Below are 21,311 nucleotides of genomic sequence, written 5' to 3' on the forward strand. Positions count from 1 at the left end.
CAATGGGCATTATTAAGGTCATTCCCGGGAATCTTCAGTTCACAAAACACTGTCCAACTATTCCTGTTATTTTCCATGATTATATAATAAGGAATCTGTAATAAGCAAAAATGTAACTATATCTCTTTAATTACAATATTCCAGTGGTGAGAAACTGTAATAATCAATAATGTAACTACTGTATTCTTACCAGGACTCTAGTGACTTAGGAGCACCTGTGGTCCCTGCCAGCGAGGACACACAAGCCTCTGTCAGCGGTGTTAAACAGTCTCCTGGTGTGGACGACGTTGGCGAATCAGTTCACAATGACATTAGTAAAAGTGACAGCGGTGGCAGTGACAGCGACAACAGTGGTGGCAGTCACAGCGACAACAGCAGAAACAGTGACAGTAGCAGGACAGACGTGAAGGAAGTGGAGGTAGTGCCAACAGACAGACAAGTGGGTCAGAAAGCAGAGGGTCAACCAAGCACATCTTTTGGGCCAGTGTCATCACCATTCTTTTTCATGTGTCAGTACCCAAGAGCCGGGGAGCCCTCGGCCGCCAACCACCAAGATGTCACCCTCAAGGTCCAGTTCACCGGCAAGAAAACTCCTGACAACGGCTACCAACCCCTCGCTGTGTATGAAGGTCAGTCCTTGTTCCCTTACGTCACCGCTTATCGCGTGAAGATTATCCCCCACAGCGTATTTCATCTCAAGGTTAACCACCCTAATGTTAACCAAACCTCACATCATACCAAAACTCACTCTAACCGAACATAATGCTAACCTAATTTAACCCTAACCTAATATAACTGTAACTTAACCTAACTTTAAGCTAACCAAACACTATGTTTAATGAGAGTATTCATCTTACGGACCTTTTTGAATCTGTACTATGCAGCCTAACACTGTAAACAAATATATATATAAGTGTGTGTGTTGTGTCGACAGTGCTGGTGATGGCCAATGTGTTGTTCGATGGGTTCCTCATAACAGGAGTTCATGCCCTCACCAAACAACTAACTCAAGCCAACTACCTCACTCTGCCCGCCTCCATCCATGTAAGTGAGGCGATTTGTTTTTCTCTATTAAAGGATTGAGGGGTGTGTGTGTGTGTGTGTGTGTGTGTGCATAAAGTGTGGGAGGATGCATGTGTGAATAGTGGTGTTGGGGACTGTGTGTGCTCATAAACAGATTGTGTGTGCGTGCGTGTGTGTGTGTGTGTGTGTGTATTTCTTTGTGTATCTTCATTAGTGTTTATTATTAGTTCCTAGAATTTAGAGTCGACTAACTAACCATCCTGTCGCACATACAGGGAGGTGCGACAGAGGGCCTGGTGTGCTCGGTGCTACACTCGCACATCTCCGCCAAGCCTCGTACAACGCTCTCCTTCCTCTGGATGGCCCCGCCCTCTGGCACCGGCTGTGTTTCCTTCCTGTGAGTCCAGCTAACTGACACACTCTTGAACTGTCAGCTAAGTTTTTTGTTTTGTTTCTAATTAGCTTATTGCGAGTCCAGCTATTGTTACACCTTTGTGATGTCAGCTTAGTTTTTCCAGTTAGTTTCTTGTGAGTCCAGCTACTTACACAACCTAATCTATCAGCTAAGTTTTTTAGTCAGCTTTTCTGTGATGCCACCTGTTCTTGTCAGTTAATTCAGCAGCTAGATGGTCAGTGATCTTAACAAAACAAATTACATAAGATTTAACGATTTAATTAGTAATTGATGATACACGACCTTATAATTGATACTTAATAATCCTAATTGATGATACTAATTGATAATAGATAAATGATCAACGATGATAATTTATAATCTATGATACTAATTGATATTTCATGATGATAATTGAGAGTTGATAATACTCATTGGGGAGACTAATTAATTGCTGGTTTTAATTCATTATTGATTCTACAAGATATTGAAGATAGAAACAAGATAATTGATGATGATACTGTAGTAATATATAATTGAAGATAACAAAATATAGTGATACCATATACACTAATTTATCATTCTAATGGATAAATAATTAATATAATAATGGATAAATTATAATTGCTAATTGACTTGGTCCATTTGTATTTCCTCAGTGCACAAGGGTCGTTAAGGAACCAGATCCTGTTTAAGGATCTGAGCGTCTTGGAGGTGTGTGAGAAAGGTCAGTGGTGGTCCTTCAGGTGTGTGTGTGTGTTAAAGGTCAATAATCGAGGTTGAAGCTGTATTAAACACTAGTAAGGTGATGTTAAGGAAGAACTTGACCTCACTTGACCTGATTACAGATGAGTCTCCAGATCAGCTGCAGCAACAGAGGTCAAGGTTCACGGGGGTCAACCAACATGGGTATATCTTCAGGGATGACTTTGAAGACCACCAACTTGACCAAAACATCTGGTAGGTCAAGAGGTCATTAATTGAGTCGTAGGTCAAGAGGTCACTCATTGAATTGAACAAGATAGGAAAAAATAAAAAGTATTGGATCACATGAAGATTAACCCCCCTCAGTTTATTAAACAACCTTATTACTACCCAAGAAAGTGAGGTTAGATTAGCATTTGGGTAGTTAATCTGTAGGTGAAATAAGCTAGTGTGGATAATTTTCAAGTGAAGTAACCTAAGGTGCCCAATCTTTAGGTGATGTGTAAAATGTTCTCTCAGTCTTGATATTTGGTACAATAACCTAACCTCAAGGATGAGTTCACTTCTTAGTGTTTCCTCCTTACTCCAACCAGCAACTTACCTGGACCTATTTCATTATTGTCATTCATCACATTGAAATTTAATAGATCTTTGTGGATGTATAGTTATATGTACTTATTTTATACTGTACATGTTTTATATATAGTAGAGTAATATATATTCTTTTGAACACATTATGGATTATGTGTGGTGCAGCTGTCACATGTATAGTTGATTTATGTTTGGTGATCACTGTGTCATTGCCCTGACAGGAGTAAGGTACAAGGAGGGAGTGTGGGGCGAGGTGTAGGTAAGATCATCCACGGGGCAGCCCTCTCCTTCACCCAACCCCAAGCTCAGGTCCACACCTTCCCCATGGATCTTTCTCACGGTCAGTACCCTTCTCTCTCTCTCTCTCTCTCTCTCTCTCTGACCTTCAACCCTCATACAGACCAGAATGGTTCTGATTGTAATTAACAACAATGACCAATTTAACGCTTTGGATTAAAGTAAAAATCTGCTTTCGAGGTCAAGGTCACAAAATATGAAACACTAATATACTGTAAAGTTTCATACTTACAATTTCCGATAGATTGTTTTACAGTATTTTAATCTTTGACTTGGCTCTGAAGACTTAAAGGCTCGTGTGGTGAATATACCTCATGACCAACAGTTGACCTGCAGTCCAGTCACGTTGGTGGAAAGAGTGTACCGTAATCTATGTGCTATAAACAGAAACATAATACTGGCAGGGGAATTTTGGCAAACACCTGATTTTGACAACATTATTGGTTTTGACTTTTTATCTTCATTTATGCAACACCAGCTGGGAGACAAAACTAACAAGCAGAGTATTATCAGATGATTCTCTATCTTAAGTCTGTCTGAGTGGTAAGGAAATGTTTCTTATTAAGGTAGAGTTTTGGTGTGATTTTTATGTTGCTTTTGCTCATTATTTTTTTTATTTAGCTCAAGTCAAACAGTTATGTATAATTAATAAAAAAACTCTGTACTTGGGGTGATCAATAAATTTCAGAAGAAACACTGCGACTCATGTTGTCTCGGTAGAGTTGTCAAAATCCTTCATCTGTTGTGTTATATTTTCTAACACAATTTTGTATAGGTAGTATTTTGAGTGACTATATTCTTACATCATCAGTTACAGAGAATATTTATCATGCAAACCGGTGAAGGACTTCCTGGATTGCGAAGACTTGTAAAACGTTTCGGCTTCCTGGTTGAAAGTCTCACAGTGCTTAGATTATTCCCTGATTATATTTTGATGTTTTGTAGTTCTTGTTAGATTTTGTCATAATATTTTCAGCTTTTGGTAATAATTATCTTCAAAATATTTAGACCATTTAAAATTGTAGTTGTTATACATTATTCTTAGTTGTAGTCTCAGAACTTTTATATTTAACCTGAAATTTTGACACAATACAACATTCACATCAAACAAGTACCAAAAGTGATTTCTGTCAGAACTATCAAAAAATATTTATGACCAACACAATCAGGAATGCTTCCAACAACACACTCATTAACATTCTCCCCTATAGCTCGACAGCTTCAGTTCGCTCTGGGCAGCGGTGATTGCTCTGAGGGCCTTGAGATCCAGCTTGTCTACGGTAGAGCCCTACAAGAGGATCAGCTCCTACAATCCTCACCTCAGAAGTACCGCACCCACGGGCCTGTCGTCAGTGCTTACAACCTAGTGGAAGCAGACAGCAGTATAGGTGAAGGGAGCGGGGAAGAGGGGAGTCCATTATCAGCTTATCAGTCTGATCAAACCTCTGCCTCAGCTGCTGCCGAATATGTATTGAGTGAGGAGTGTACATCCTGGGAAGTGATCCATACTTATAGGTGTGTGATACAGGTACCGTAGATTGGTTTGATTGACTCCTCTCTGTGATAACGAGGTGTAGTGTGTGTTTGGAGAGAGATCTCAAAGCATTAGTGGCTCTCTTGATTAATATTTTTTATTATTATTATTACAGTATTTGTTTGATTATTTTTATTATTATTATTTTTGTGAGTATTGAAGTACTTTATAATTATTATCCTCATCGACAATAGCAGTTCTCTTATTACAGTATTTGTTAATATTATCATCAATATTTACATTATCATCATCCCTGGTGGACCAGAGCTGAGTCATCCAGTGAGGTCCACATCCATACAGTCCCAGAGAGGTACCGTGGACCAGGGGTGTGTGTGGGGTGGCAAACTGTCCCCAGTGACCCCAGGGACCTCAACAACACATGCTGGGGCCTGGATAATGTAGCCCTCACCACCAACGATGCTTCACAACACCCGGTCATTGACGACTTTGATCCTGTTGATCCAACCAATTGGATGTTCTTCCCTGGAGCAAAGGTTAAGGTATGTTTCACTGGAGAGAGAGAGAGAGAGAGAGAGAGAGAGAGAGAGAGAGAGAGAAAACAGTTATGATAGTAAGGGAGTGATTAATAAAGAGAGAGAGAGATTATTGAAAACTTGATCACTTAATATCAAGTCCTCAACAATGTAGCAACATTAAACCTACCAGCTGAGTGTACAGTTTGTTTTGTTAGGTTATAGGTTTCTGTGTCTTGTATATTGTGCAGTATTGTTTAGGATTTGTTGTGTTCTATAGTTTTTGATATGTTGTTGTGTAGGATTTTTTGTGTACTATATAATGGTGTGTTGTTTCAGGAGTGGTGCGGGTCAGAGGGGAACAGCCTGGTGTTTGAGGGTGGTGGAGGCAACAGCTGGACCACCACTCGCCTCCTGGACCTACGAGTCACGCCACCTGACCAAGACATCATCCTGGGTCATCACTTCCTGCACTCACCTCCTGGCGGGTTAGTACCTTGAAGTTTTACCTATTCCAGTCTTTGAAAATAAAGATAAGATAATTTTTTGTGGGAATAGTCACCCCTTCATTACAGGATGCCACTTTTGATATTTTATTTAGTCAGCCCCCAGATGATTTTATTCAGCTCAGAGGCGATCCCATGCACAAGGGGTTAATGAGTGGGAATTATGTCGTATTTTAACGTTTTGTATATTATGGCGTCGTAGGTGGCAGGTGAAGGCAGCGATGGTGAAGAGTTGTGCAGGTCATCAGAAACTCGTGTTCTCTGGTGAGGGCGTCCGCAGGCTGTGTACCCCCTACCTTGATGCCAGGTTGGTCATGTAGCCAGATACAGATTCACGCTACTCTTTGGCTTCATTTTCTTGTCATCTATCAGGTCATTCTGTGTACTTTAGATACGTATTGCAAAATCATGAATTAAGTTAGTGAAGAATTATTTTTACAGGTGTTGTTTTGTAGTTTTTCTCATTTTTTATGCCATTTTTCTGCTGTGCTTCAGAGTGCTCAGCAACAAAATCAATGACAGACTCTCTTTTCACTCACCTTCATCCATTCATGCTATTTTCTTTTTATCAGTACAGTATACATATGATTTAGATTATAAAAACCTGTTTCTAGATATACATATGTATACATGTGAAGGACTCATGTTCTTCTACTGTACAGGTATACAGTATATGTACACTCGCTCCAAAAATTGTCTTTAACGATTTTGTGTGAGACAATTTGACACAACGGACGAAGGATTTTGACAACCTTACTGAGACAACAGGAGTCACAGTGTTCATTTTGAAATTCATCGCTCACCACCATAAAGATACTTACTGGAACAAGTGTACATGTTGGTAGCTATGGCTGTGAATGTACTTTATTGGATGTATGTGACTATAAGCTTGTGGTTTGTGTGGTATGCATATATATTACAGTTGTTTATCTCAGATTAACGTGGGGTTGTTTTTCAGGCATGTGGGTATTGTGAGCGTGGCAGCACAGTTGGGGGAGTGTCACAGCGAGCATAGCGGACAGGTGAGTGTGATGGTGTACAGTGAGCGAGGTGACAACCAGGCTGTCATGGGAGAAGAGGTCCTCACCTGGAGTCTTCAGGAGTACACCCTCCCTGTCCCACCACACCTTCAACTACAACACACTAGGTGAGTCTCCTCTCATAACACCAGGTAGCTCACTCTGAAGTATAGACTACTACAGCTGTCCAGAACCAAGCACTGAGACACTCACAAGCACACTATAGAGTACAGTTTATTAGTGGACTTAATCCTATAAGTGTAGGACTCATGAACACACCAGCACCTCAGAAGGACATGCATTCCTAGCACTATAACTTGCACATGCTCACTGCTGGCAATATTTTAATGATTTTATACTATAAGACCAGAAAGAACAGCAAGCTTTAAGACACATCCAGAATAACACACAAACACCAAGAAGTAACTTTGAAAAACCATAGGCATTAGAAAAGCAGTTAAACTTTTTAGATGTAATTTGGAGAAGTAATTATACAGATATCAAGCTGCATACAACAGATCTTTAATCAGCATGTTCAGGAGTACATATATTGAGATTTTGAACATTATCGGTGAGATCATTGGTTTAAATCAGCCAACTCTGCTGAAATATGTACTGTACTGTACATTGTTCATATATCTGAGTCTCTAAAGATAGCTGCCACTTTTATAATTACGTTTTCACCAAATAGGAATTATTGTGTAATTACTTTATACCAAAACTTGTAATTTAGTACAGTAAAGGGTACCACCTGCATGACACTGTCTCTATGAACAGTACAGTAATTTACTTAATACTTAATCTGTTCCAGGTTCTGTGTGGAGCAGACAGGCACGGGGAAGAATGACTCTGACGTGTGGGTGCTGGACTACCTGCGGCTACTGCCATGGCTGCCATCCGACCCACAACACTTCTTCCAGGTGTGACTCTATCTTATACCACACTGTACAGTACTCTCCTGTTTACTGAAAGATACAAGGGTAAGAGAAACCACTAGTTTTGTGAATGTGAAAAGTGACAGTATGGGGATTGTGGTATTTGTAATAATGGTACCAGGAACAGCAGAAGTAACAGCAGATGATACATTAGTAACAGCAACAGTAACACCAGCAGCACTAATAATAGTAATAACAGCAGTAGTAATAATAATAGAAGCAGCAACAGCTTTAGTTTCTAGTCTTATCAATATTATTATTATAGCAGCATGATCGTCCTTCCCATACAACATTAACCAAAACCTTGGATCATAACCTCAGGCACGAGTGAACCTGGAGTGTGGTGGAGGCATGAGTGAGGTGGACGTGGAGACCAGCTCTGACGGTGGTACCTCCTGGACGTCCCTCCACCGCCGCTGTCTCCCAGGAGCCTGCCAGGGAGCCCACTCAGCCCTCACCTCTGCCCTCATGCCAGACCAAATCGACAGGTCAATACCAGACGCGTTCTTTTTCCTCATCAGTCCATTTTCATACCAAAACAAAATAGTGTAATTGAGATGGATAAAGGGTGGTGGTGGATGATTGAGGTGACCTCAGTTATGCACCTCACATCAGGTTTTACTTATGTTTTGTTAATAAACATTACATTGCCACCTTGTGTTGTACTATACTTGTACTGAGGACTACAGTTATGGACTAAAACAGGATCACTTTAAGTTGGATCACTTTCATGGCTTTCCCCTGGATGCAGAGGGGTTATGAAAACACATGTTGCTGTTCTGTAATGATTACTACAATTATTAAAGTATAAGTTGTGGAATAAACCAGAATTACTTCAAGAGTGAATCACTTTCATTGTTCTTCTCTGGGTACAGACATTGACCTATACTGGACCATATTGTGATAATTTGTGGAATAATACTGAGTCACTCATTATCATGGTCTCCCTCCTGGGTGTAGATGGGGTCTGGTGACACTGCCTCTACCTTACGTCTCCCTCACACCCAACACTCGTCTGCGGGTGCGTCAGCTGGAGGACAACGAGTCTGTGAGACCCAAGTGGTGGGCACTGGACAATGTTTACATCGGCAGGTGTCCTCGGGGGTGTAACGGGCGGGGCCTCTGCCAACCTACAGGACACTGCAAGTATGTCCACCTCTTAGATGTTTCTGGTGTCCATATCCTCATGTTTATGTGACAGGAGGGATTGTGTTGAGAATTTTATAATCTAAATTAAATTTCTCTCTACCTAGATACCTGCCTACTTACCCATCTATCCTTCTATCTGTTAGTGTATCTACCTGTATAACTATCTAACTATCTTTATATCTATTTTATCTAATTAATCCATCCCACCAACCAGACTCACCTCCATCAAAGCTTTATATTGACAGGTGTGAGTATGGGTACAGTGGGGCAGAGTGCGGGGACCCAGACCGTGACAATCCCGTCTATGTGTCTGAACCCTTCACCACCACCATCATCAACAGTGCCAACATCCTGAAGGTACAGAACAAAACATACATGTGTCCTCTGTATACTGATATACTTAGGGTGTATTCATGCTGGTATACTGAAGGTACCACATATGCTAACACTTGAAAGGTATGCTACTATGTGTAAATGTATACGTATTCTCGGATTTTCTTCTTTCTACATAATGTTCTTTTTTATATATGCATGTATGATAAATTTATGGATTTATGGTTTATTAAAGTGTGTACCTATGGACAGATGAATGGTGGAAGGAGCAGCTTCAGGTGTGGGGTAGTGGGTACGGGCACAGCAGCAGTGTTCAGTGGCCGTGGTACTCGTTCACTCACCACCGTCGACGTCAACACCACACACGCTCATTTCCTCCAGTTCAACTATGTCGCTGGCACCTACAGTGATGTAAGTATTGCCTCCGACTGGTACTTCAGTAAATAAATTTAATTCTTGCATTTCTGAGGGATTTCAGTATCTTAATACCCTAACTTAACCTTACCTAACCTAACTTAAATTTAATCAAACCTAACCTGACCTAATCTAGTCGAACATAAGCTGACTGAATGTAACCTAAGCTAATCTAACCAAACCTAATGTAACCTAACCTAACCTACCTTCTGCAGCCACTTTAACAAATTGTCTTTATTCAAGATTGTTATTAGATTAACCCAACACACCTTTATATAGTCTAACCTGAGCTAATTTAACTGGAATTTAACCTACTCCACCTCTCCTAACTCAACAAAATCTGAATCTCATCTTCTGAATTCTCTCAATGATTTGTCTTGAAATTGCAGTTACTGTTATGTTTCTTTGTGTGATCCTCTAAACTAGTTTTAATTTGTTATGATACAAATTAAAAAACTCATTTGAACTTTCTATATCACATATAAAGCAAGTTTGGCCATGTTATGATGCCATGACACATATGTAAATGTCTCACACTCTGACACATGTTTAATCAACTTCTTTTGGACATGTCATGACACAGGTAGGTAAGTGTCCAGGCCCAGATGAGGACAGCGAGAGCGTGTATGTCCACTACTCCTGCGATGGTGGAGTGACGTGGCACCTCCTCCACACCCTCCACGCCAGGCACCACAAGGAACCAAGGTAGGTGATGCAGTTCTTCCTCCTCCCCACACACTTGAGAGGGAGATAGAGAAAGAGAGAGAGGGGAGGGAGAGAAAATGAGAGGAAGAGAAAATGAGAGACAATAGAAGACAGAGAGAGATAGACAGACAAAGAAAGAGAGAGTAATACATAGAATGAATAAAAATGAAACAGATAAACAACAGAGAGATAAAAGTTTATATATCTATCCTCATCAGGGACAGAGTATAGCAGTGTAAACAAAGAGCACAACCATAACACAGCCTCTTAATGTGACTTGTTTCCTCCCCTCTTTAGCCACATCTCGCTGGAGCTGGGAGGTGGGGCGCGGGGCTCTGGCTGTAGGTTCAAGGTGTGGCAGGAAAGACACTCAGGAGCGGGACGGGACATCTGGGCCCTCGATGATCTCACAGTCACCTCCAAGATCTTCAACAGCATCCAGCTTGACTTCAGTGATCCAGCTGCTACCAATAACTCCCTCAGGTGTGTGTGTGTGTGTGTGTTTGTTTCTGATCACGAGGTTTATTCACTGAGCCAGATTCTGTTTGATGCTGTTGACAAAAATATTTAGAGTTTATTTGTACTTGCATAGGATTGTTTATATTATTAGTTCTGATTATCTGACTCTAAACAATACTGTATTAAATGTACCCACTGACAGATGTTATAGTATTAATACAACACCTAATATGTAAGATGATCTGTCAACCAGTTAATCTCAAGCATGTTTTTCAAGTTAATTTTCAGCTCTGAGACAAAAAAAAATTGACACTAAAACCAGGAAATAAGGGAAATTTGGATTTTTTTCCACCATTGTGCTGCTGAGTTAGGTTCCACCTTGGGGAGATGGGTGAGGACATCTGTGGCCACGACTCTGCCCTGGTCTTCTGGGACATCATTGCCAGTGGCACTTCCCGCTTTGTGGAGACAAAGTCCATAGGTGTTGGCCCCTCCTACATGATCCAGTTTGACCTGGCCATTGCCTGTGGAGACACACAACAGCAACAGGAAGAATCCCTCAACAAGGTATGCTGACTGGCTGTGGTTTTAACATAATATGTGACTACAAAGTGTCCAACTAAGTGAAAAGGTCTTCAAATCTGGATAATTTCTGAATATAACTGATGTGTTTGTGTAGCCTTCCTTGATTGTGTTCTATATGTTTCCCTGCATCCCCAGGTGAGGCTGGAGTACTCTATAGTACTGTGTGTGTGTGTGTGTGTGTGTGTGTGTGTGTGTGTATAGATGCCCCAGATGGTCCACTAAACGATGTCATATAGTGATGTAGATGCCACAGGTGGTGTATTAAACCTTTCTCCATGTGTCCAGGTGGTGCTGGAATACTCAGTGAACCATGGGATCACCTGGCAGCTGGTTCACAGGCCATGCTCACCCTCCACCCCCGGATGTCAGTCGCACTTCACCCGCGGCACTGTTTACCACTCCTCGGAGTTCAACCATTGGAAGAGAGTGACACTCAGGTTGCCTCAACACACCTGGTAATGTTAGGAGTCATTTTGTAACACTGGTGACCATGTGAGTAGTATACAGAGAAGAGAGAGAAAGATGGAGGAAAGAGATAGAAAGAGAGAGAGAGAGAGAGAGAGAGAGAGAGAGAGAGATGGTGGAAAGAGATAGAGAGAGAAAGGAAAGAGTAAGGGAAAGATAGGTAAAAGATATATAAAAAAAATGGGAAGCTCCCTTTCCTTCTGGTCAATTAAAAATCAAGCATATTTTAAGCATTTACTTCTTCACAAGTTTTCTGATTTATTGTTTTGTTCCACCTTGATTATTTGTTACAATTATGTCTTAATAGATTATATGAGTTTGTGTTACTAGTCAACATAATCATTGTACATAATATCACAATCATGACAGTTCAGGGGCTATTTCTTTAAGCCATGACACTCTCATCAGGTCCCTGGAGTATGTACTGTACATATTTAACAGTGAATGTCTGCTTACTTGGCTCTTCAATGCACACACAGGTCACCAACAACGAGACTACGGCTTCGCCAGACAGAGGAGAGTGAAGTGGGGGAGTCGTGGGCAGTGGACAACCTGTACATTGGCAGACAGTGTCCAGGCTTGTGTTCTGGTCACGGCCACTGTACACTTGAGGGTTGTAGGTCTGTACACCAACCTTGTCTCTACACCAACACTGTCTGTACAGGACTTGAGTATATCAGAGAATCAAATTAATTTGCTTGTCTGAATAATTGCTGTAATTCTCAGGACATCTTTGCATACCAGTTGAAAAAATCTTACACACTTACACATGTTGTAACTACCTACTGTACTATCATAACTGAATAGCAAAAAATAGTGTTTCCATGTAGAATAATTTTTCCCTCTCTCCATACCTCCACTGACACCACACACATCCACCTTCACTCCAACAGCTGTGATGACAACTTCCATGGCCACAAGTGTCTCCCCCTCCACAAGCTCCACCACCAGATTGATGCCACCTTTGATGACGGTGATGACATAGCCAAGTACAGCTTCCAGGTTACAGGTGGCTCCCTAGTGACGCAGGATGACGGCTGTGGTAACATCGTGAGCGGCAGGAGCTTGTACTTCGGTGCTGTGAGTTGCATTGATATCTGTTTCAAGTTCTGATATCAGAAGTTTGTTATTGTTCAGTTTAAGAGACTATAAGTAGATAGATATAGATAAATATACTGACAGTTATAGTGTGGGACAGATATTTATATTTTCCCTTTCACTTATTACACTTGGTAATTTATGAGGTGTTGGTGTTGCAGCCCGGTGTACGTCAGTGGGAGAGCGATGACTTGAATGCGGAGGACCTGGAGAGCATCCAGTTCACACTAGTGGTGGGGAGCGGCGTTGGGAGCGGTTGTGTCCCCGCTGATCAGGAGAAGACCCTAAGTGCTGGTAGTGTCGTCCTTGAATACTCCACTGATGGTGGCATCACCTGGTCCCTCCTGCAGGAGCTCCTTCCCTCACAGTACAGGATGCCCAGGTCAGTCCTCAATCATGTATAATATACCCCATTTATTATTGATTGTTGATGTCCACACAGATGTTGATCTACTTTATTGTTATCATTATTGTTGAAGTACTGTACAGCATAGTGCAGTAAATGTATCCCATAAAAGTGTTATGTTTATTGAAACTACATCAAATGAAGCATGTTTTCCTAACACTCCCATGACATAAATGGATATTTGTTCCGGGCAGAAATTATTTAGGTCTAAACTCAATCATGAATGAATATGCAGTAATAAATATAACATAAATACAATCGTAGCACTCACCAGGGACGACAGCATATTAAAGCTTGGTAGCAAAATGTGGGGGAGCGAGAGGGTGAGCAACTTTACCAGGTTATGGGTTAGTTGTGAACCATGGGCTTCATTATACATACTGTACAGTATATGTTCCCTAGTTTATCAACAGTAGGTGAAGCTATAGTAAGGTAAGGACTCCTGTATTGATGCCATGATGTTTAGAGAACAGGAACTTACTTTACATCTTAACATCTTAATTGAGTGTCACACTATCAGACTCGGTCATCTGATTGCTCCAGAATCTATATAGTCTGCATTTAAAAATAAGCAGAACTCGTCAATACATGTGTCAAGTGTTGGTGAGCCCACAAGGATATAGAGATGGTCCTTAGTGGCGATCACCTGTGAATATAGTTTGTGGAGAGCATCTATGACATCATTGAAATAATGTGGCCGCTTGTGGTTACCTGAAGAGTTATTTTGTGTTCAGTTGAATGTTACTACAGGTTGTACGTACAGTATTTGGTAATAGTCCTGTTATTAATGATAATATTGCAGGTTATTCCGTGCCAAGCTGGAGAAGGAGGTTGTGGAGAGTGATTCTGGGGTGGTGAGGTTTAGACTGTGGCAGCCGACCCACAGTGAGAAGAACCAGTGGGCGCTGGACGACCTGAGGATCAGCCCAGGTGTACAAATGAACTCCATCCAGGCAGATTTCTCAGTCAGTCCTAATTTGGGTTCTGTTTGTGTTTATACATTTTTGTTTAGATACTGTTTCCTTGTTTCATTGTTCCGTATACTATACTGTAAAGTATTTATTTTCTTTTTGTATTTACACAGTGGTCTGCATGTTCCTATTTTCCATATAAAAATTTTTAAACCATTAAAAAAAGGAAAATTAATTATATTAAAGTCTGTTTATTCCTTTTTTTTTTTCGTTTTATTTTTATAATTTTAGTCTTCCAGTTCCTGTTTTCTCAACATAGATTTTGTAAGCTTAGTAGAGGATGTTGACCACTACTGCTGGTGTTGTGTTAAGGCTTAAGAAACACAAGTAATATCAGTTTGTATTCCTCATTCAGCCAAACTCAGCGATGGCATCACCGTGGCTGAGTGTGACCAGTAACCACCATACCCAGTACTGCAACGAGGACGACACAGCCCAGGTTATGGACGGCACTGAACCTGTACGTCAGGCTGTCACCAACCCCCTGTCTCTCTCCCAGGGGGATGTCATCTCCTTCCAGGTAGAGTAATATGTATATAATCATCCGTCTGTCTTTCTCTGTAACCTTCTCTCTCACTGTCTTTTGTCTGTCTGTGTTGCTCACCCTGAAGGAGCATTAGGTACTAGTCCCCATCTTGTTGTGCAGTAGGACAGTAATAATTTTATTCTACATTATGAAGGGCCTTGTAACTGGTAAGTGGCCTACAGTCAAGGTAATCTTGCCTAATACACCATGGAAGAGAGGGCATGAGTACATGTTAAGTTGTACAGTAAGAGTTGGTGCATAACCTGCACTTAGAGAGCTTTAGGCCTTAGGTGAGTAAAGAGAATGAGTAAGAAGGAAATTACATAATTGAAAAGAATAAGAAATGAAGTCGGTGAACGATGATGAAGTTAGACTAAAGGTGAATTGCACAGAGTAAAGGTGTTGTGATAAGGAATGATGTACAGTATTATTCTGACTGGGTTGTAAAGGATGGGGGATGAGGATTGGAGTCTATTAGCAAACTGTCATTAGAAATAACAGTAGAAACAAAACAAAAATTAAATTGGATCATCAGCCATTAAGTTGAGGGATGGAGGAGGTGAGGGATTGTTTACTGAAGAGATTAATAGTTTTAGATTCTACTTTGTCTTCTGAGGAGTAAGTTGAACTGTGTGAGTATTTTATTACACATTCTGGATACACAACATATTTTTTATAGGTAATTTCGATTTCTAAATGGCTACAATATAAGGCAATTGTAGGTGTATTCCTGTATAAACAATATGTACTAAATACTATTCATATGACTTGATAACTCTGTACATTTGAATAACGGTTTACATGGCTTCATAATGAGAGATACATCTTTATTATGAAATTATGGATGTCTTATTGGCAGAATGATTGAGTAGCTACAGATTTGTTTGAATATTGTAAAAATCTTACAAGTTGTATATTTTAGCATAAGTATTATGTGTGTGTGAATAAACCTCAAATAGTTATCTTGTTACCCCCATGCTGATCAGAAGGTGATGATGTTTAGTAGTTGTAAGTAACATGATGACTGTAGCACAACCTCTAAAACATCATCACTTCCCTCAGATTAGCGTAGGATGTAGCGAGACAGTGCTGAAGGAGGGGGGAGGTGGACATCCAGTGCTCCTTCAGTATTCCAAGGATGGGGGTGTGACATGGGCCCTGGTGGATGATGGGTGTCCCTCATCAGCCCTACATTGTCAGGGGCCCAGGGAGCCAAGTGTGTACCGCCCTGACCACCATGGACCATGGGCCCGTATTCTCATTCCTGTAGACCACAGGCTGGCCCAGGGGTGAGTGAATGAAAGACTGTTTTGATGCAGACTGCTGGAGAATACTGTACAGTATGTGCATTTGTGCATCATGACTGTATCAAAAAAGTGTATGTATACATGTGTACAGTAGTACAGGTTTGCACTGTAAGTAAATATGTACCATAGTCCATTAAGATTGTTTGTATCACAGATCAGTACAGCTGCGGTGGGTGCAGGCCAACCCCGGGGAGACTACGACAGGAGAGTTTGCCCTGCGAGAACTGTACATAGGGCCACCCTGCCCATATGCCTGCCATGGACATGGCATCTGCACTGCAGCAGGCTTGTGCAAGTGTGATAAAGGCTATAATGGTAAGTCTCATCTGTTGACAATAAAACATTTGAAATTAGCATAATTACACACACACACACACACATCCACACACACACACACATTGCTATGCTTGAGTCACTTGAACACAAGATTTTGCTTTTGAGTCTTAAATTATTGTCAGTGAGTTTGAAGTTCAGATTATACAGAAATTTTGATATACTATTTCTCCCTGATCTGAGGGTTTCTGATCTCACTTGAATAAAATGAAACTGATGTTCAAAACTCCTTGTATCTCTCACACTGTCTGACTATGAACTTGAACATCTAATCTATACTTGAGAGCAAGGTGGCCAGGTGGTTATGTCAGCTCAAGTGATGGTGCTCACCTTTGTTTACCTGCACCTCCAGGGACTTACTGTGGGAGGCTCCCTAGGAAGAATCTTCAGTGGATGCACGACAACTTCAACGAGGGTAATGTGTCCTCCATGTGGGGTCGGATAGAGGGAGGGGCTGTTTCACTGGGCTGTGGTCCTCACCATACTGGCAATGCTCTCCTCTTCTCTGCTGCTGGACCCCGCTTTGCTACCACCAAACCCTTGGATACCAGATACATCAAGTAATAATCTTTGACTGGTTGACACATTCTTAATATATATTGACACTGTTGATTTTATACATGGAATAACAGAGGTGAACAAAGTCTGTTGATGTTTGTATATGTTACAGATATGGAAAGTTCAAAATTATATAAACTATGGAGAATGTTACAAGTATTTAGACTTCTGTACAAGCAATAACAAGGTAACCAGGTTTGAAGATGCATAGAAATAAGGGAGCTTTTTAATTGTTGTACAAATAATACCATTACTCAGGCATTGCTGATATATAGAGGTAGATAGAAGAAGAGAATGGCACTAACATGACCTGTGTTGCAGGTACCTGGTATTCAACCTGCAGATCGGGTCGTCTGAAGGGGCTGGGGGCCGCTGCCAGCTGGGTCAGGTCCCTCAGGACAATGTCCTTCTCCAGTATTCCACCGACAATGCCCAGACTTGGTCAGCCTTGCAGCAGTTTGAGCCAACCCAGACCACTAACAGGTACAGTACTTTATATAATGTCCCTTTTTCTTCTTATTGTTTCACTTTCCCTCTTCAACATCTTCCTCCAGCACCCACACACACTGTGCCTAGACTTGGTCCCTCCTACAGCAGTTTAAGTCAAGGTGATGTGACACACCTAACTGTGGTGGCTGCAGTAAGGATCTAAGTCTTATTCTACACAAATTGTTCTTGATGAGAAGAATGTTTAATGCTTTAAATCCCCCAAAATATATTTCACGTCTTTTTGACTCAATCTTTTCAATATTATGATGCAAGAGAAATTTCACACCAATCTCCTTCAGGCATTTGTTGTGTGCTCATATCATTATGGTCGATAAGCTACAAATCTCAGTCACTTATGAAGATCCATGTTGTTTTTCATCCCTCAAGGAAGGAGGCTTTCTTCATCCCGCTGCCCACGAAGGCCCGCACACGACAGACTCGTTTCCGCTGGTGGCAAGGCTACAATGACATGTTGTTGGGGGATGACCCGTCCCAGGGTGAGTCTGATCAATGTGTGGTGATGCAATTATTTGTGCTTATGTATGTACATGTTTACACGTTCAAATGTGTGTGTATAATGTAAGTATATGACTGCCACCCTCACTAGTGCTTTTTATGTTCCAGAGGAGCGGGCTGAGTGGCATCTGGACAACGTGATGGTGTTGGCCAATGAGACGCTGCCTCTCACCTTGTTTGATGCTTTTGATGGTAACAGGTCGATTGCCTCCCCCTGGTTCCTCAAGTCCGGGGCCTCCCTCACTCCAGGCTGTGGCAGAGATGATGAGGTCCTCCTCTTCTCTGGTCCTCAAGGTACTGTTGTTGCTGTTCCTTGAGATAGATAAGTAAATGATTTGATCGATAGATATATAATCAAACAAAGATTGACAGATAGTTCAGTAGTTAAGACATATTGGGAGTGAAATAATATAACCAATTTTACCAATAAACACAAACTAATGGATTGTGGCCAATACAAATCTTTAAATTTATCACCGATTTGATTATCTGTTACCTTTAATATATTCATTCTTCCCTCAGTGCCTAAATATGCAGAGACATGGGACCTCCAGGCCTCTGAGTCAACGATGATCCAATTTGACATCAAGGTTGGCTGTAGTGAAGAAGGAGTATCACCATCTACTAAGGTGGAGCTCCAGTACTCCACCGACCATGGCAAGACGTGGAAGTTGGTGCACCAGCTGTGTGCCCCTCCCCAGGTAGAGTGTGATGCCTTCCACCTGCCCACCACCTACACTGCCGCCGTCACCCCTGGCTGGACCCGGGTCACCACCACTTTACCTAAGATTACTGTGTAAGGACCTTTTGTTGTGTTATGTCTTTTGACTGTACCAAGAGTTGAGATGGCAGGTGCTGATAAGTCACATGAAGGTTAGTCAGACTCTCCTGTTCCTGATATACTGTACTCTTGTTTACCTTCACCTTCCATAAGGAACTGTGCTCCTGTGTTCTACTGCTTCATCAAGTTTTACTCTGTGTTTGTTCCAGAGGTGAGAGTACACGGCTGCGGGTGGTGGAGGCACCAGAGGATGTGGCAGGCAAGGGAGGAGGTAGAGGAAGAGGAGGAACATCAAGGGGTGATTCCTGGGCCATTGATAACCTCTTCGTGGGTGACGCCTGTCCCTGGATGTGCTCCGGTCATGGCTACTGCTACAACAACAGCTGCCGGTGAGTCCAGTAACTGTAGTACTGCACCATTATCTAACAGCAGGAATATACCAATATACTATATAAGGTTGGGTTACTTTACCATTGTCTGATCCATACCACTGTATAATTATGTCAATTTCTGTACCTGTATATCTGTACCCTTTTATGTACCTGCACCCTTATCCCTGTACCACTGCACCACTGTAACATTGACAGGTGTGATGAGGGTTACTTTGGACCTTACTGTGTGCCAGCAGAGGTCCTTCCCTGTGAGCTACTGGACACCTTCAGCCAGCCAGACCTGCAGCCCTCACTCTGGCGACACTCCCACGGCTCTGAGGTCACCAAGAGGTGTGGGGTCCTCGTCTCCGACACTGCTCTAGTCTTCTTCAAGGTATAACCTACTCTCTGTTTTCCTTAATGGCATTCTCAGCAACTCATTTTTTTTAATAAACCAATACTGTACTATACTCTGTTTCCTTATTGCCAATTTCTCTTATTTTTCGAAGTAAACTCAACTCCTTTTGTTTTCTACTTTCACTTATTTTTAGGAAATTATACAACTTTCAAAGTAAACCAGACTTCTATTTTAAACCCAGTTCCCTCTTTCTTTATAAGATAAACTTATTTACTTTTGTTCAGGCAAGCTCAACTTCTTTTTCTTTCCAAAATAAACTCAGCTAATAAGGTGTACTGTAGAGATGCTCAGGGTACTTGGTTCTAACTACAGGGGCGAACATAAACACCTGTAGAGTTCTGTAGGTTCTTATTAACGGAAATATACAATGGTGCGCTCACAAGCGCGGGTAGTCCTTACACTCCTATAGGGTCAACTGACCTCACTCTGACCTCTCAGGCGACATGTGGTAAGTGGTATACTAGCAGCTTCCAGATGTCGCCAGGCACATTTATCTAAGCGTGTGGTGACATGAAACAGGGGCATTGCCACACGCTACTGACTAGAGAAATAATGTGTATATATAGAGTACGTACATGGTATACATACAACATACATAATATACATACATACTGTACAGTATTACATTTTATCCTATTGTACTATTATGCAGTATATTGTTTTGTATAGGATCACAATTTAGACTACATGCAGTATTTTTTTACAATTGTATTTCATCACACCCAGCAGAAGGTGCTGATGGTACAGTCATCCCTTGGTTATCACTCCTAATTGGGACCGCGCCGAGTGCATGATAACGAAAAACGCGATAACGGAAGTACAGAACCTATGGGATTTATTCTAATTGGTTCCAGGCACCCAAGACCCAACCCCAATTTTCCCATTTTATGACCATTTAGACCAGGGGTATTAAACTCATGGCCCGCAGGCCAAATGTGGCCCTTGGGATGGTCAGGTGTGGCCCCGGGATGACCGTAAAATTAATCATCCCGTGAAAATATGAAAGAAATACTGTAGACATAATCATGTTTATTTAGTAAAATTAATTTTACATACTTAAGATCAGACAAACCCAAATGAGGTATTCCTGTAAAGCCAGGTAAGGCAATGTGTGAAGCTGTATACTTCAATCCTACAAATATGTGATATAGCACTTGTGTTGGCCCTGAAGAAGGTAACTAAAATAAGAATTGGCCCTCGAAAAGTATTGAGTTTGACACTACTGATTTAGACCCACTAAATATATAGATAATGTTATGGTAAGTATCAGAAAAACACATAGGCATGGCTAGGTTTATTACAAAGTGATGAAAAGGGTACGCTCAATACTGTAGTCCACAAAACATGTAGCTATGCTTTCTTTATTTGAGTCCCCCGTCTGAGGAGTCCGTTTTTTCATTGCTTCAGGACGCCCGAGTCCTCTGTTTTCTCTCAATCTTAGAGTGCACCTGAGACTTCGTTTTTCCTTAGTAATGACAGAATTTGAAATTGCAACTGGGGTTGCAATTGTTGAGGCAACTTAGATATGTCTGATTACAGCAAATGTGTTATTGTCAATTTGTAGGTGAAAGATTTTATCCTCAATAGATGTAGGTGAAGCAAATGGGTAAAAACACCTGGAGGCAACTGTGTGATAACGAAATTCTCGGCTTGAAAAATGCGCTATAACAGCAGGTGTGCAGATTTTGATGGAGGCGTGATAACGAAAATCGCGATAACCAAGTGCGCTATAACCAAGGGATGACTGTAATATGTTTTATCTTATTGTATAATGTCTGGGTTATTTTGTCCTGTTATATTGCATGATATTATATAATTCTTTCAGTATTGTATTGTCATGCTTGCTGTAGGATTTAGAGAGTATCTTATTAAGAAGTTAATGTTTTATGTTTTACACTATTCTGTTATTTTGTATAGTGCCTTCTCTCATGCCAGATGGGCTGAGGATGA

General features: G+C 41.2%; 1 protein-coding gene across 1 annotated transcript in view; it reads left to right on the top strand.

Moving 5' to 3' along the window:
• Positions 1-21,311, top strand: part of LOC121865249 (reelin-like) — a 44,672-nt gene that overhangs the window by 2,248 nt on the left and 21,113 nt on the right. The window contains exons 3-36 of the mRNA XM_042364608.1: positions 194-629; positions 935-1,044; positions 1,299-1,420; positions 2,077-2,144; positions 2,266-2,377; positions 2,935-3,053; positions 4,222-4,525; positions 4,810-5,044; positions 5,357-5,505; positions 5,726-5,830; positions 6,482-6,670; positions 7,354-7,462; positions 7,799-7,965; positions 8,438-8,623; positions 8,872-8,983; positions 9,212-9,370; positions 9,957-10,078; positions 10,376-10,561; positions 10,909-11,104; positions 11,408-11,577; positions 12,067-12,207; positions 12,481-12,667; positions 12,847-13,067; positions 13,894-14,056; positions 14,418-14,582; positions 15,651-15,877; positions 16,050-16,210; positions 16,581-16,788; positions 17,108-17,269; positions 17,663-17,772; positions 17,900-18,085; positions 18,314-18,587; positions 18,782-18,961; positions 19,160-19,337. Coding sequence (XP_042220542.1) covers positions 194-629; positions 935-1,044; positions 1,299-1,420; positions 2,077-2,144; positions 2,266-2,377; positions 2,935-3,053; positions 4,222-4,525; positions 4,810-5,044; positions 5,357-5,505; positions 5,726-5,830; positions 6,482-6,670; positions 7,354-7,462; positions 7,799-7,965; positions 8,438-8,623; positions 8,872-8,983; positions 9,212-9,370; positions 9,957-10,078; positions 10,376-10,561; positions 10,909-11,104; positions 11,408-11,577; positions 12,067-12,207; positions 12,481-12,667; positions 12,847-13,067; positions 13,894-14,056; positions 14,418-14,582; positions 15,651-15,877; positions 16,050-16,210; positions 16,581-16,788; positions 17,108-17,269; positions 17,663-17,772; positions 17,900-18,085; positions 18,314-18,587; positions 18,782-18,961; positions 19,160-19,337 — 5,919 coding nt within the window. The remainder of the gene's footprint in view (positions 1-193; positions 630-934; positions 1,045-1,298; positions 1,421-2,076; positions 2,145-2,265; positions 2,378-2,934; positions 3,054-4,221; positions 4,526-4,809; positions 5,045-5,356; positions 5,506-5,725; positions 5,831-6,481; positions 6,671-7,353; positions 7,463-7,798; positions 7,966-8,437; positions 8,624-8,871; positions 8,984-9,211; positions 9,371-9,956; positions 10,079-10,375; positions 10,562-10,908; positions 11,105-11,407; positions 11,578-12,066; positions 12,208-12,480; positions 12,668-12,846; positions 13,068-13,893; positions 14,057-14,417; positions 14,583-15,650; positions 15,878-16,049; positions 16,211-16,580; positions 16,789-17,107; positions 17,270-17,662; positions 17,773-17,899; positions 18,086-18,313; positions 18,588-18,781; positions 18,962-19,159; positions 19,338-21,311) is intronic.

This window comes from Homarus americanus, unplaced genomic scaffold (assembly GCF_018991925.1).
Source record: "Homarus americanus isolate GMGI-L3 unplaced genomic scaffold, GMGI_Hamer_2.0 scaffold16889, whole genome shotgun sequence".
NCBI lineage: Eukaryota > Metazoa > Arthropoda > Malacostraca > Decapoda > Nephropidae > Homarus > Homarus americanus.